A 17,940-nucleotide genomic window follows, 5' to 3' on the forward strand; every position below is an offset into this window, starting at 1 on the left:
TTCAGCAGAAATTTTGCAGGCCAGAAAGGAGTGGCATGCAATATTCAAAACACTGAAAGGAAAAAACTTACAACCAAGAACACTCTGACAAGGGTGTCATTCCGAATATAAGGAGAGATAAAGAGTGTTGCAGATAAGCAAAAATTAAAGGAAGTCATCACTACTAAACTGGCCTTACAAGAAATGTTAAAGGGAATTCTTTAAGCAGAAAAGACCATAAATAGAAATAAGAAAATATTTATATATGAAAAACATAAATCTCACTGGTAAAGGCAAATATATAGTAAAGGTAGTGAATTAACCACTTACAAAGCTAGTATGAAGATAAAAAGACAAAAGTAGTAAATCAACTATAACTACAATAAGTAATAAAAGAATAAGCACCAAAAAGATGTAAAATATGATGTAAAAAACATAAACCTTGGGGGGGGATGTAGTGTTTTTATTTTTTTTATTTTTTATTTTTTTAAAGGATTTTCTTATTTATTTATTTATTTATTTTATTTTTGGCTGTGTTGGGTCTTCGGTTCGTGCGAGGGCTTTCTCCAGTTGCGGCAAGCGGGGGCCACTCTTCATCGCGGTGCGGGGACCGCTCTTCATCGCGGTGCGCGGGCCTTTCTCTATCGCGGCCCCTCCCGTCGCGGGGCACAGGCTCCAGACGCGCAGGCTCAGCAATTGTGGCTCACGGGCCCAGCCGCTCCGCGGCATGTGGGATCTTCCCAGACCAGGGCTCGAACCCGTGTCCCCTGCATTAGCAGGCAGATTCTCAACCACTGCGCCACCAGGGAAGCCCTGTTTTTATTTTTATAAATTTATTTATTTTTGGCTGCGTTGGGTCTTCGTTGCTGTGCACGGGCTTTCTCTAGTTGCAGTGAGCAGGGGCTACTCTTCGTTGAGGTGCGCAGGCTTCTCATTGCAGTGGCTTCTCTTGTTGTGGAGCATGGGCTCTAGGCACATGGGCTCAGCAGTTGTGTCTTGCGGGCTCTAGAGCACAGGCTCAGTAATTGTGGTGCACGGGCTTAGCTATCCCGCGGCATGTGGGATCTTCCTGGACCAGGGATTGAACCCATGTACCCTGCAGTGGCAGGTGTATTCTTAACCACTATGCCACCAGGGAAGTCCCTAGTGTTTTAAACTGTGCCCAAACTTAAGCAACTATCCACTTAAAATAGATTGATTTATATATAGACTGTTATATATGAACCTCATGGTAACTACAAACCGAAATTTCTAATAGATATATCAAAAAATAAAGAGAAAGGAATCCGAACATAACATTAAAGAAAATCATTAAACCACAAGGAAAAAGAATAGGAAAAGAAAATAGGAACAGAGAATTACAAAAAACCCAGAAAACAATTGACCAAATGGCAGTAAGTTCCTAATTATTAACAATTACTTTAAATGTAAATTAACTAAATGCTCCAATCAAAAGACATAGGGTGAGTGAATGGATAAAAATAAAAAAAAAAAAAAAGACCTATCTATATGCTGCCTACAAGATACTCACTTCAGATCTAAGGACACAAACAGGATGAGAATGAAGGGATGGAAAAAGGTATTCCATGCAAATGAAAACAAAAAGAAAGCATGGGTAGCAATACTTATATCAGATGAAACAGACTTTAACCAAAACTGTAACAAAAGACAAAGGACAATACATTATGATAAAGGGGTCAACCCAACAAGAGGATATGACATTTGAAAATATTTATGCATTCAACAGAGGAGCACCTAGATACATAAAGCAAATATTAGTGAACATAAAGGGAGGAATTGACAGTAATACAATAATAGTAGGGGACTTTAATACCACACTTACATCAATGAATAGATCACCCAGACAGAAAATTAATAAGGAAACGTTGACCTTAAATGACACATTAGACCAGATGAACTTAAGAGATATACACAAAACATCCCATCCAAAAACTGCAGAACACACATTCTTTTCAAGTGCATATGAAACATTCTCCAGGACAGATCACATGTTACGCCACAACACAAGTCTCAATAAATTTAATAAGACTGAAAAATCATCATCAAGCATCTTGTCCAACTACAACAGTATGAAACTAGAAATCAATTACAAAAAGAAAACTGGAAAAAACACAAACACGTTGAGACTAAACAACATGCTACTAAACAATCAGCCAATGAAGAAATCAAAGAGGAAATCAAAATATATCGAACAAATAAAAGTGAAAACACAACTTTCCCAAATCTGTGGAATGTAGCAAAAGTAGCTCTAAGAGGGAAGTTCAGAGAGACAAGACTATGTGAATAAGAAAATGTACACTTGAAACTAACACAATATTGTAAATCAACTATATCTTAATACATTTTTAAAAAATAAAAATTAAAAAAAAGAAAAAAGAAAATTTACAAATAAACAATCTAACTTTACACCTAAAGAAACTAGAAAAAGAAGAACAAAGCTTAAAGTTAGTAGAAGGAAGGAACCAATAAAGATCAGAACAAAAATAACTGAAATAGAGACTAGAAAAATAAAAAATAGAAAAGATCAATGAAAGTTAAGTGCTGGTTCTTTGAAAAGATAAACAAAATTGATAAATCATTAACCAGACTCATAAGGGGGTGTGTGGGGGGGGGCAGTGGAGAGAGAAAGAGAAGCCAAATAAAGTCAGAAATGAAAGAGAAGTTACAACTGATACCATAGAAATGCCAAGGATAAGAAATTACTATGAACAATCATATGCCAAAAAAATCAGACAACCTAGAAGAAATGGCTAAATTCCTAGAAACACACAATCTTCCAAAACTGAATCATGAAGAAAGATAAAATCTGAATAGATTAATTACTAGTAGTGAAATTGAAACAGGAATTTTAAAACTCCCATGGGAATTCTATCAAAATTTTTTAAAGTTAGTACTTATCCGTCTCAAACTGTTCCCAAAAGTTGAAAAGGAAGGAACACTTCCAAACTCATTTTCGAAGCCAGCATTACCCTGATACCAAAACCAGACAGCAAAAAAAAAAAAAAAAAAAAGGCAAACCAAAGTCATCAACAATACATTGAAGGATCATACATCATGATGAAGCATAATGAAATAGGATTTATTCCAGGAATGCAAGGAGGGTTCAATACCTGCAAATCCATCAGTGTGATATACCACATTAACATTAACAAAAACAAAGGATAAACATCATACGATCAACTCAACAGATGCAGAAAAAAACATCTGACAACATTCAACAGCCATTCTTGATAAAAACTCAATAACGTGGGTATAGGAAATGTACCTCAACATAACAAAAACTATATATGACAAATATACAGCTAACATCATACTCACTGGGGAAAAGTTTAAACCTTTTCCTCTAAGATAGGAACAAGACAAAGACGCCCACTCTCACTACTTTCATTCAGTGTAGTATTGAAAGCCATAGCCACAGCAATCTGACAAAAAAAGAAATAAAAGGAATCCAAACTAGAAAAGAAGTAAAAATGTCACTGTTTGCAGATGACAAGATACTATATACAGAAAATCCAACACGCCATGGAAAAATTACTGGAATACATAAATTTAGTAAAATTGCAGGATACAAACTTTATAGAAATCAGTTGCATTTCTATATACCAAAAACAACCTATTAGAAAGTTAAGAAAACAGTCTCATTTACAATTGCATAAAAAGAGAATAAAACACCTAGGAATAAATTTAACCAATGAGGTGAAAGACCTGTACCCTGAAAGAATTTGAAGACAACACAAATAAATGGAAAAATATACCATACTCATAGATTGGAAGAATTACCACTGTTAAAATGTCTACACTACCCCAGGCAATCTACAGATACTATGCAATCCCTATCAAAATACCAATGGCATTTTTCACTGACCTAGAGCAAAGAATCCTAAACTTTGTATGGAATCACAAAAGACCCAAATAGCCAAAACAATCTTGAGAGAGAACAAAGCTGGAGGCAAACCATAAAACTCCTAGAAGAAAACATCGGCAGTAAGCTCTTTGACACTGGTCTTATCCATATTTTTTTGAACCTGTCTCTTCAGGCAAGGAAGGGACACAAAAGCAAAATTAAACAAATGGGACTACATCAAACTAAAATGCTCTTGCAGAGCAAAAGAAACCATCAACAAAATAAAAAGGTAACTTACTGAATTCATAAATCATATATTCCATAAGGAGCTAATAGCAAAACTATATAAAGAATTTTTACAACTTAATATCCAAAAATAAAACAAAAAAACCCAAAAAACAAAAACACCAAAAAACCCCCAGAAAACCCAATTTAAAAATGGACAGAGGACCTGAAGAGACATTTTTCCGAAGACATACAGATGGCCGACAAGCACATGAAAAGATGCTCAACATCACTAATCATCAGGGAAATGCAAATCAAAACACAGTGTTTATCACCTTACACCTGTCAGAATGGCAATGATCAAAAAGACAAAAAATAACAAGTGTTGGAGAGAATGTGAAGAAAAAGAAACCCTTGTACACTGTTGGTGGGAATGTAATTCATGCAGCCACTACGGAAAACAATATGGAGGTTCCTCAAAAAGTTAAAAATAGAACTACCATATGATCCAGCAATCCTACTTCTGGGTATTTATCTGAAGAAAACAAAAAGTCTAACTTGAAAAGATATATGCACCCCAATGTTCACTGCAGCATTATTTACAATAGCCAAGATACAGAAACAACCTAAGAGCCCACCAAGAGAAAATGGAAAAAGAAGATGTGACTTATATGTACAATGTTTATATACAATATCAACAAATTCAGCCATAAAAAAGAATGAAATCTTGCCATTTTCGACAACATGGAAGGACATAAAGGGTATTATGCTAAGTGAAATAAGACGGAGAAATACAATTTCTCTATGATTTCACTTATATGTGGAATCTAAAAAACAAAACAGAAGCAGTCTCACAGATACAGAAAACAAACTGGTGGTTGCCAGAGGGGAAAGGGGTTGGCGGGTTGGGTTCAGGCAGAATCAGTGAAGGGGATTAAGAGGTACAGACTTCCAGTTATAAAATAAAGTCATGGGGATGTAATGCGAAGCACAGGAAATATAGTCAATAATATTGTAATAACTTTGTGTGGTGATAAATGGTAACTAGTTAACAAGGTGACCATTTTGAAATGTATATAAAATATTGAATCACTATGATGCACATATGAGACTGATACAGTACTATGTCTATTACACTTCAGTTTAAAAAAAAATGAACCACAAGGGAATCACTGTGTAATAAATGACAGTCTTAATGATGATTCCAAACTACCAAGGTTACACTGCATTCAAAAAAGTTTATTTAAGTAATAAAGTACCTAATATACTTCAGAAATACAGCAGTCAAAAAGACAAGCTTTTGTCAGCTGAAAGATTTCCTCACAAGTCTTGCAGAGGCTCGCTCTTCAACAGTGCAGAGTAAGTCACCTCTATAGAAGAAACAGAGATGTGGAAGCACAAAGAACTTTAGTGATTTATGGTAAATAAAAAGGAAGCTTGAATCTATGACTGAAAAATGAAAATAATTACAAGTATATCTATACAGAAAATACAAGTTTCAAGAGCTTAACATCAATTAACTGCTGCCAAAATAAATATTTAAAGAAACCAAAAACAAAACTGCTTAATAGTGGGACACAAAATACAACAAAGAGGGAGGAGGACAAACCAAGAAAGTGAATGAAGGAAAGCGAGTAGCAACTCCCCAAAGTGTTTTTACAAACGGGGATTCAGATCAGAGGAACAAACACAAACCTGTCTAGGAATATGACCAATGAGGCAATAGAAAGTGACTAAAAGTCAGTTATAAATCAAAAATGACAACCAAAATCCCAGAGTCTTATTAAATTATTTAATCCAGACATTATCTAACCCCTCAGATTTGCTTGGTGCTATGTTGTTCATCATTCTCCATTTGAATGAAATGTGGAACAAACACAATACTGGTTGGAGAGAGTGTTTCAGAGCTAATTCACCCTTGAAGATCAGGGTCAGCAGTATTATTGTGTTCACATAATTTATTTCTTGATATGGAAAAATAACATGTCAAAGAAGGGATTAAAGTAAATTTTATTTTGAAATAATCAGCCGAATCTCAAACTTCAAATAAATGGATCTTAAAATGTTCATGAACTTCAGAATCTCAGTATTCTAATCTAGTGGTTACCAAACTATTCATTCCCTTTGGCCCAAAAGGGACCAAACTGGCAAGTCTCAACAGTAACACCCTTTCCATGTCTTTAATATTATAAGTACACTAAATTTCTAGAAAGACTTATTAAAGAATTCTACTTCTTAGAAAATGTTTTAAAATGATCTAATCTACCTTACTGATTCACAAATAAGAACACTCAGACCACAGTAACCTTCCCAGGTTTCCCCATTCTCAGGTGACGTCCTGTCTACTATTCTGCAGCCTTGATGGTCCTGGTATTATGAATAAGTCCTTTTCACTACTTCCGTTAAACTTACTGTCAGCCTTTTGTATCACGTGGACAAAAATCTGTTCTAAATCAAGTAATCACCAACTTCTGCCTCCCCAGCAATCCAAAAATGAAAAACAATTTATGAAGAAAGAAATTAAGACCTACAGAAAAAATTATTTTAGCAATACGTAAGGTCTACCAGAAAGACTGCTCCCTAATTTATTTACATTTGACTGACAATGTCTCTAAAATGTGTTAGAGAAAATGTTCTACACATATATATATGTTATTAACACAGTTATAAGCTGATTAACAGTAAGCAAATATATACAATAAAAATATGTATCATGAGCCCAATGTTGACTTTCACCAACAGAGAACAGTAATGTTTAGATTCAAATCATGATTTCCTGATTAAGAGACAAGATTTTTTTTTAAAAAGGGAACAAAAATGTAGGAACAAGTAAATTATAAGTAGCAAAATAAATACAACTGTCGACAGGAGAAGAATTTAACACCTATGGTAATCTATTTTCATTATAACAAAGCCAGAATAAATTATTTGACAATATTATTTGCTTACTAAACGAAGGCAAGTATTTTTGGTGGTGGCAGGTGTGGGTATTTTTCATCAAAGAACATTAAAAGGGTGAGACATAGTGATACCACTTGTGTGTTTAACCAACAGTTCTGATCCCCTCATTAATCTCTGACAGCTGATAATGTGAATAGAAAGACATGATGAATCAACACATATGCCAGTTTTAAAAAGAAAAATCCCTTAAAGCAATCTCCGCATCTAAATGGTAAACATAGAGTGAATTCATAATCTGGCAAACAATTTGTTTTTTTTTTAATTCAAGGGAAAAAAAAATGTATGAATGAGTCTACCTATTTGTAAAAATGTGAATGATCAAAACAGTGCAGTCACTGGGCTCTCACACTGCGTAAGTTCAATTTGAAATGTACATCTGCTATAGGATTCAGCCGTCAAGAGGGAGCAACTCAAAGGACATCACACAATCTATAAACCAGCTGGAAGGAGCCATCCAGACTTTGCCCTGCCTAACTCTCTCTGGGCGATGATTAGACAAATCCTCATAGATGATATACTGTGTGCAGAAGTGCTGATCAGAATCAGGTTTGGCATGGTACGCGACTGTATTGATGGTTTGAGTCACGTCACTGTCTGGCTTGGGCTTTCTACTGAGGATCTGTCCCCCAGCTGCAGTGACAAGCTTAATAAGGTTGTCCTTTGGATGGTGTTTGAAGGTTCCCCCAAAATAGAAATAGCATCCATCAAACAGCTTTGGCAACTGAAAAAAACAAAAAAAAAAAGCTCATTAAAAGCAGACCAAAATATTTAAAAACACTGCATATGAATAGGGAAATAAAAATAAAAGTCACAAGCAGTTAAGAAGCTACTTAGGGCTTCCCTGGTGGCGCAGTGGTTGAGAGTCTGCCTGCCAATGCAGGGGACACGGGTTCGAGCCCTGGTCTGGGAAGATCCCACATGCCGCGGAGCAACTGGGCCCGTGAGCCACAACTACTGAGCCTGCGCGTCTGGAGCCTGTGCTCCGCAACAAGAGAGGCCGCGATGGTGAGAGGCCCGCGCACCGCGATGAAGAGTGGTCCCCACTTGCCACAATTAGAGAAGGCCCTCGCAGAGAAACGAAGACCCAACACAGTCATAAATAAATAAATAAATAAATAAAAGAACGTGAATTTCTTTAAAAAAAAAAAAAAAAAAAGAAGCTACTTAATGAGGTGCTAGGACAAGTTGTATTTCAAATAAACCATTTAGGTCAAAAAAAATACTCATGCAAATAAAGGTTTCCTATACAATTTTTTCCTTAAGACTCTGGTGTTTTTCACTCTTCTCACATTTTAGGTGTGCTCTGTGTGTGTGTCTCTGTGTGTGTGTGTGGTATACATACACATAAAACCTGTTCATCAGGCGTCTTATATCAGAATATTTATTCATATTTCTTGGGACTTAAAGCCCCAAGAATTCCTTCCTAGGGTATCTGAAACATGCTTCACGGATACCAAGCTAAACTTAATTGTAAGAGTAACAGCTTTTCTATGGAGTTTTCCAATTCTGCCCATCCATATTTAGGTTTCTATATACTACCAATCTAAGGTCCCCAGGGCAGTGACGTGGGAGTGTGGCCTCCAGGATTCTAGAGATGTTTTCCTTAGAACACAATACATTATAAGGCCATGGCTAGGGATCCAATTAGATATGAAACACACTTCTGTGAGCTTTACAGAAAAAGTTTCACAAGTCCCTTCTACAAAAACTTTTCTTTGGCATTTTTAATATACCTATATGTCAACAGGGTAATGGAATTTTAGCCATTAAAACTACAATATGTGGTAATAAAGACATGGTTAACTAAATCCGAGCAGTAGCTCTAAGTCTTCTCTCAAGCTACTTCCTATATCTGAGACTCACCTCAGATTCTGAAAGGTTTATGGGAGTGTTCAAGATGCCCAAAATCTAGTAACAGTATGAAATTATTACCTTCTGGTTTTTACTGTTCATTGTGATCATCTCTCAGAATCAAGTGCTTGAAATAAGCACAATTAAAATTTTAATCAGTCACCTGTACTCGTTGAAAGGGCAGGAGAAGTTTTTCCTGACGGTAATAATAGTATTAAGTTATAATAAGAACAATAAAAGTAGTATCAAAAGGAAAATACCAGCTGTTCTCTGTTGAGCCTGCTTCTATGTGGTCCTTCAGGAATTTCATACTTTTCTTCCTGTTCACATTCTTTTCTTTGTAGACATGCTTTCACCCCTGGGGAAAAAAACGAGGATAAAAGCAAAATAAATATCAAGTGAGCATTATTTCTTTCACATTGAAATTATGCCATTTACCGAAGTGATTTTTCTTCTTCATGGTTAAATATTGTTCTGAAACAAAAAAAGAAATCTTACTTATGCCAAAACAAAATGTAATAAAACTGGTTTTCCATATAAAGAAAATGTAAGAAATCTTTCCTTCAGAGGACTGAGCAATGAAGTAGTACTGAATACAAATTTTAGTTTTCTTTCTGAAAAACCTAAATCAGTACATTATTTCATGTACAAGGATAAAAATCTAAATTTTAATTTATAACCATTATCAAAATTAAAGTGAATAAAAAGTCCCTCATTTAGTTCAGCCCACAATGATCTGACCCTGAGGTCTTATCATCTGCCCCACTCATTCTGGCAGTCTTATGCCTAACCTCCTGTTAGACTATAAGTGATCTGACATTAAGGAAAGTACTTGAGTCCAGAACACCTCGCTTATTAAGCTGGTCAAATAACAGGGGCTCTACAGCTCTTGTTAAAATAAACAGTAAAGCAGAGTCTGGGACATGTTTGGAATTGACAGGTACACACTGAAGTCACCAGCCTAGAGATGACTTGGTGAATATTTCAAATGTTTTACAGCTGCTTCAACTGAGATATTCCAAGATGTTGCGTAATATATAAAAGTTAGAATATTTTAATGACTGAATACACCTATCTCGCCAAAAGCAGAGCTTTGTCAAGGGACTGAAGTTTTTCTTAACTTGGGACTATTAATGCATATTCCAGTTGAACACTCAACCCTGGCATATCTATAATTCCCTATCATGTGATTCTTAATTTTTTGCTAGTTTTGCCTGTGTTTTAGTCCCCAGTGTTTTCAATACAAGGATCATATCTAGCTAAGTTTGCTATGCTGAATTCTACTCTTCTCACTAACTTATCATAAATATGATGGTTTTTATAAAAAATTGTTGGTTTTTTGCATGTAGTAAAAATTATATTTTAAAAATAGAATTTTTAATAACTACTCACAGGGTATAAAAAACTATCTTTCCAATGAAGCTAATACTAAAATATTACCTTTACTGTATACTGAAAATGAGTCTCAAAATAAAATTTTTGACTAGGTCAAAATCATACGAGAAACACTGACAGTGTGCTTACATGACATCATATGTTGGTTCTACATTAAACACCAACGCAAAAAACATTACCAATCTAGCCAAATCATTGACTTACCTCAAACTCATTATTTCACATATAAATTATTACTTTTACTTTTTATCACTTAAGCATGTAACCCCCTTCCTAAACCTCCTTTCCTGATGATATTTGAAGAGCATTTATACCAGTATCTTTAGATGAACTGTATATGCCAGCATATAAAGCCAAGGACGGAACATTGAATACTCCTATAATATCAAGTAACTGTAACAAGTAAACAGCTAATGTCTAACTACAGAAATAAATAAATGGGCTGTGCCTATGCTGGCTGCTTATCCATTTTATGGGTTTATTTGACTGGTTATTTAAACTATCAAAAAAGCATACTAAAATGGTTTCAATTGATCCGGGCAAGATGCCAGCGTTAGTCAATCAACAGAATGTAGTCTTAACAGATACTAGAATGAGATAAGCATGGCATCAAGAGAAATGAGATGGCAGACACCAAGAGGGCAGCATGACACTACCAGAGGAAGATGCCAGTACTCTTTCAGTGTAAATATGCCTCAAGTCACAAAACTTTCAGCCTTATAGCGATTGTTCAGTAAATTTCTGTAAAAGCAGGCAGAAAAATCCAATGCTCTAATTACAATTACTGAGTAAATGAAGAATGTGTTCCTCTGATATCCTTTTATTCCAAGTAACAATTTGCCAACTCTCTCTACCACTTAATATCAGCTAAAGAAGGAAAATACAGCTTCCCCCTGAAAACTAAGGAACAGTTTCTAGGTCTATAACAACCCGTTAGAATTGCCGTTGTAGAACAGAAAACATGGAGAATTTTTTGAAACTCGGGTGTGACATCTAGTCCAAAGACTGTAACTCGAACGCCTACAAGGGCCATTCAAATTACATAATCATTTGGGGAACCTTGTGTTAAGTGGTAGGGAGTTATGGAGACTGTAACAAATAGGAAAATGTACATCCTACCTAAAGACACAAAAATTAAATGATTATGCTGAACTAAACCACATAAATTGTATCTGTTTTGGACTTAGATTGCCAATTTGAAACTCTTGATGCTTGTCTAATCAACCTCTTCATTTCATAGATAAGGAAACTTAAATCCTAAGAGATTTAAGCAGCTTTCCCAGTGATACATGTGAGATGAGAACTCAGATATCCTCCAACTTCTAGATCAGTGTTTTTTTACCTTTATTAAAAAAATAAAGCATCTTAGGAAATGCCAGGTATTCTCTACTCAGATTTAATATATTGTTATCTCAAAATAAATGACATAACCACTTAACAGATGACTAAATAGGAGGATCCTTATTTTTAAGAGATTAGCCAAAAAGTATACCAAAATGTCAAAAACTGCTGACTACCTGGGAGTGGGAGGTTGGAGGGGGGAGAACAATGCATTTGGCTTTGTCTTCAGTGAATCAATGAGTTTGTTTAACCTGACTGATGCCAAAGCTGCCACTCTCTCATTTGTACCCTGAGTTTCAGAATGTTCATACTTCTCAGTAGACATTTACGATAATTACATTTCATATCAACTTCCTAGTAGATTTCTTTTGAGATAAACCAATTGAACTGATTTACCAAAACAAGAATGAAATGCTTTAAACTTTCAGCAACCTAAATGCTGATATATTAACATCATCAATGAAATGGAAGAATCTACAAGCCAAAATACTATCTAATTAACAAACCTAAATAATAGATAATATTTTAAGGTTTTAATTACTCAACATAAGTTAGTTAAGCAAACTGCAGCAAGAATTGTTAAATCTATTTTCCATGTTAAACAAACTATCAGAACTTTCACAACATTCCTAGTCATAAACTCATCTAAAGTATAATATATACTGTAATCCTTACTCTCTATAAAGATTTTAAAACAGGTCATTTTCCACCAATTTAAAGATACTTCCTTACTGTATAGCACACAGAACTATATCCAATATCCTATGATAAACTATAATGGAAAAGAATATAAAAAAGAATGTATATATATGTATAACTGTATCGCTTTGCTGTACAGCACTAATTAATACATTGTAAATCAACTATACTTCAATAAAAAGATACATCCTAAAACTCAACCAAATTATATTTTGTATTTGTACTTAATAAAGTCCATATTATTCCATTATCTGCCAATAAAATAGTTCAGCAGAAATGGATTCTTGTGAAGAAATATGCATATGCAAGATCACTAGTTAACTTTCTTAGCTAAATAGGAGGATCTGAATCCAAACTGAAATGACTATACATGAATAATTTATATCGTTTATGTAAATACAGGAGACTTCTGAATATGCCAGAATGATATATACTTTAAAATGTGTCAAGCCACTACCCTTGTAAAATGTATGCTTTATATCATCTTTCTTACTTTTCACATGTTCTATTATATTTTAAGATTTTGACCAAAGCTATCATTTTTCAGAAATACAGGAATCAACTACCTATCTTATTAAAACTAAGATTCTTTTCAGTGCTGATGTATTCCGGATCATGTCTACCATTTCAGGTAAGCTTTCCTTTTGCCCTGATTTTATTACCTTTTTATATAGAGGTAAGCAGCCCAATTCCCAAAGTACTGCTTAACTCAAAGTCATTAACTCAGTCATTAAGGTAGCTCTGGCTACCTAAGCAAAGTCTAGAATCTGTATACTAATGCAGCTTATGAATTCTGGGATATGATTTTTTTTTTAAAAAAAGAAGCTTGTACCATCCAGAAATGTATTCTTTTATTCTGAATCTCTAGTAGCCACTCTTGCCTCCTACCTCATAAAAGCACATATATCCATGGATGTGTATTTTCATTTCAGCTGCATGAACCACTGATGATGTTCATTAATCTATATTAAGCTTAGTCACTTTTCCTAGTTTTAGAAAGAAAAAAAGGATTGCACAAACGGGAGGGAGTAGAAAAAAGGGTTTCTGAATCTACAGCTACATACAAATGATTATAGAATACAATGAAGACAGAATGAAGTGTTAAAATGGAGATCTGTTAAATGCCCAGAATTCCAAATGTCCAAAGGGGAAAGTATCCCTCCATGAAGACCACAGAATGTGCTTACTCTCTTCAAAAGCTAGAGCAATAAATAAATTCCTAATTTAAAGAACTGTTATTCTTCTGGAGCCACTGGCTATTTGTAACTGAAATAGCACTGAAAATCAGAATTAAATATTACTCTTAGCCAACACTAAATGTTATCCTAAAAAAAAAAAAAGAAAATACAGAATCAAATATTTTATGTCAAAATCAAAAATCCTAATAAATATATGTCATTAGACCCAAACTGGGCACTTATGTAACTCAAGAAAACCGCATATTAGTAAAATAAACACTGAAGAATTTCCTTTCTGATTGTATTGAAAATGAACACCCAAGTTGTAAAAACAAAAAAAATTACTTTTAGATGCTTTTCTAGTAGGCTTTTTAGTCAAACACGCTATGATATCACTAAACTTCAGACAAAAGGAAATGGTTTTTAAGAGGAAACTTTTTACAACAATGACAAAAATGGAAAAACAACTTTCACTCTCACTGTAATTTTTTTAAAAATTGGATGGCAAGTAAAAGGAGAGCTAAGCCCAATACTATGATATTCCACAGGGAAGAGTGGAAGGACAATAAAATGAAGGCTGAAAATGTAAAATAAGAGGTAAATGCTCCTCTCATGCCATCATAAACACTTAGATTTAGGAAATCACCTGTCACAGGTCATGAGGTTTTGTGTTTTCAAATAAATACCATTGAACAACTGTTTATTTTTGGCTACTTTTTAAGCCAATATTCTAATTATAAGCATATTCATACATAAAAATCCATTTCCTCATAGGATAGTTTGCTAAATTTATTTATTTTATTTAATGTGTATTGAGAAGCAGGTCAAATTCTATCACAAAAATATATTACTGTATCATAAAATTTGCTTGGGCAAAATTTGGGTATCAATTCTAAAACCTTGTGTTATGAATAATAATATCAAAACAATCCTTCTCTTTATAAATGTGGTTAAAGACCAAACTCAGCCTAATGTCCAAAATTTTTCTCAATAATTTAAAAACTCATACTTGGTGTTCTTTGTTAGTCATATATTTAAAACTGAAATATTTATGTAAGACTTCCATTTTTCTTGGACAACAACCATGTTAAAATGTATCTGCTCTGTCTGCACAGCAGGTGTCAACAATCTGGTGTACCAGACCGGGGCAATATACATGCACAGGTTCTAATTTCCCTGATTAAGAATGAAACCCTTACCTACCCAATTAATTTTTAGAAAAGATCAAAAAGAAGATCTAATTGTTATTAGAACTTGAGAATTTGAACTTCTTCGTAAAAAACTTGAATTTAAGACACAAACATTGATTTTAAAACTGTTATAAACAAACAGACCTCTACCTACCGATCTACAACTGTTTTGATTGTTTCTTTCCCTGTACATATTCACACATTTATATACTGACAGTGAAGATATAATTGTTTTATGCTCTTTAAAAAATTTAAACAAATTTGTTTTTTCATATTTCACTCCTACTAATTATCATATAAAAATAAAATTTTTTTCAGAAAACACCTGTAAGCACTCCAGAATGTTCTTTATTTTTTCATATTCCGGTTATTCCCCCCTACTTCTTGTTATAAGAAATAACAATGCAAATAGTTTTTTTTCTTTCTTTTGTATTACTTGCTTGGAGTATATTCTCAGAAGTAGGACTATTATATCAACAGATGTTAATTTTTTTTTATTCTTAGACAATCTTTGTAAAATATTTCTCTAAGCATGAAGTTGCCTAATCAATCTTAGCTGACAGAAATGCTTTGGTATACTTATTTTTTGATAATTAGCAAAATATGACTAGTAAAAACTACCTGTATTTTTAAAATTCCACAGCTCACTCAACATCCATTTGAAGAAATAAATTTTAATAGAAAAGTATAAGTTTATTAATCTGATCATGAAGTCATTTATAAAATGATGATACAATGATTGCCTCTTAGGCTCCATCTTCCTCATCTAAAACAAAAACAAAGAAACACCGTATCTGGCCCTTCCTCTCCTCACAGACACAAGTCCAGTGCAAAATGTCTGGCACATTCCCACAACAATTCCCTTAGGTGCTGAGGTTTTTCAGAACTTCTATAGCAGCAATTTTATTTAAACTTAGATGAGAGTAGAGAAGAGGAAGAGATTATGAAAGAAAAGAGGACAGTCATCTGCTCTCCCCTTCACAATGAGATGAGAAATGAAGAGGCAGAATTAAATTTTTTTTTAAAAAAGGTTAGGCTAGAGGAGATTTTGAAAGCAGTGTACTGAAAGAACAGGTCAGTAAAATACATTTTCACTTTCTGAAGGCTAGTTTACATCCTTAGGATGCAATTCCACCTTTTTCATTCTCTAAGAGATGAATAAAATGGCATATTTATATATCTTCTAATCTTCATTCTAGTCACCTCTTTAATTACCAAAATTCACCCTGTACGGGGATGGTTATTAGTTGCCTGTGAGGAATTAGCACCAAAACTAGGACTAAAACAGAATCTCAGGCACAAATTTAATCTTGAAGAATGAACTTTCTTAGCTGTGTCTCCCGTTTCTGTAAAATAAAGATAAATACCATTTGATAAAATATCTGTAAAATAAATATGATGAGACAGAATGGCTAGTACAATAGTATAATTATGCCCTAATCTTAGAATGTTCATTCAAAGTTCATTAACTATGACACTGTAAGATGTTCTATATATATATAATATAAAAAAATAAGAGATATGAACCAATTAAGACAAAGTAAGTTTCAACAGAAGACTTCCAATAGTTAAATTTGGATCCAATGGATCCAGACTGTTTTGTATAATTCTTTTTGTTAATTTGTTTAAATTTGCTTAAGTTTTTAAATAAGACAGTTCTCTACAGAGAAAATTTAGATGAAATTTCCTCTTTAATCTACTTGGTTTGTGGAAAATGCCATAAAAAGTTGATACTAAACTTTCTATATAGTTCAGCCAGTAAAGCTTCTGTCTACCAGGCAAGCTGGTGGATATACTCAAACACAAGATCTAATTCTAATAAGTCATAAATCTTTATGATTAATTTTGAAAGCTTTGGTCCACCACATCTTTCCTTAATATAGATGGTTTTCAACTAATTTTGAATAGCTGTGAACATTTTCTTAAAAATCACACTAAGTTGCCTGACATTAAGAACACAGAAACCATAGAAAAATGTATTAGGATAGAAAGTATTTGAGGGTTCTTGCTTTCTTTTTATAAACCCAGCGGCTATTTAAAGTAATTGTCTCAAACCCTAAACCTATTTCTCAAACCTATTTGAACTTTGTATTAGACAATATGGGGATATGAACTTCAGTAAGAGATTCCATCCATCTTTTATCCTAAAAGAACGATTGATATTAGAGTATATTATTCACTACTGTGAAAATTACCAAGCAGCACGCTATTAGGTCAGCTTGAGTCCATCAGTGATTCTATAAAAATGACATGACCAAGCCATTAAAGTGACAAAACTTCCATTTCTTAAAGAAGGCAGATATTATGGAAATGAATCATGTAGTCTGTATACGTAACCAGATGCAAGTTTGGCAAATTCACAAGAACTAGACTTACTGGGTAGGTGGTAACTGTCTTAATATTCAAAATTTCACATGGCTTCTTTATTACTGAGACCTTATTATTATGAAAATCCATTCCTTCCTATAACCACAGGCAAGGTTTCTGGCACAAGTTCAGTACAAAAACATCTATAATCCTGGAACCATTTTAAGTCATTTTTTTAAATATTGAGGCCCAATAAGGCTTGCCACAGATTAGAAAAGGAAATGAAAGTTCAAAAATAAGAGACATAAAGAGAAACTTTTTTTTCTATGTAAATGGCCAATCAGTCCAATTGTTTATCATACTTGTTTTAGTGGTTGACTGGCAGAGTCTAGTAACAGATATTGATGAGAACAGATAGAGTAGCATTGCTAGTCACAGCTGACTCAGACCAAATCAGTGGAGACTACCATCACAAGAAAAGTGGTAGCTGTATTTTATAAAGATGTGAATATCAGTTGCTAAAAGGAAATTTTTTAAAAACCAAGTTAATTTCAAACAACAGATTAAATTAATAATATAAAGATTTTGATTAAATCAAGCATCTCTGCCATAAAACCTTCAAAACACAAAGCTATAAAGCAAAAGATTTTTCAAAACTAATCCATCATTTGCTTCTTAAAAGGAAAGTTTCATTAAAAATGCTCACTATTCTTTTTTAACTTTTTAATTTGAAATAATTATAGACTCACAGGCGGTTGCAAAGAAACATACAGGGAGGTTCCATGCACCGTATCTCCAATGTTAACATCTTACACAACAACAGCACGATTATCAAAAGCAAGAATTTGACACCGATACAATCCAAAGAACTTATTCAGATTTCATCAATTATACATGCTCTCTTTTCTGTGTATGTGTGCGCGCATGCGCACGTACATCTGACATTTAA

General features: G+C 33.8%; 1 protein-coding gene across 1 annotated transcript in view; it reads right to left on the reverse strand.

The window, feature by feature from the left end:
- Positions 1-5,300: 5,300 nt before the first annotated feature.
- BARD1 (BRCA1 associated RING domain 1) overlaps positions 5,301-17,940 on the reverse strand; it is a 79,021-nt gene continuing 66,381 nt past the window's right edge. The window contains exons 10-11 of the mRNA XM_007187872.2: positions 9,142-9,239; positions 5,301-7,751 (exon numbers count right to left, since the gene is read on the reverse strand). Of these exons, the coding sequence (XP_007187934.2) occupies positions 7,419-7,751; positions 9,142-9,239 (431 nt within the window). The 3' untranslated portion in view covers positions 5,301-7,418. The remainder of the gene's footprint in view (positions 7,752-9,141; positions 9,240-17,940) is intronic.

Source organism: Balaenoptera acutorostrata, chromosome 8, assembly GCF_949987535.1.
Source record: "Balaenoptera acutorostrata chromosome 8, mBalAcu1.1, whole genome shotgun sequence".
Lineage (NCBI taxonomy): Eukaryota > Metazoa > Chordata > Mammalia > Artiodactyla > Balaenopteridae > Balaenoptera > Balaenoptera acutorostrata.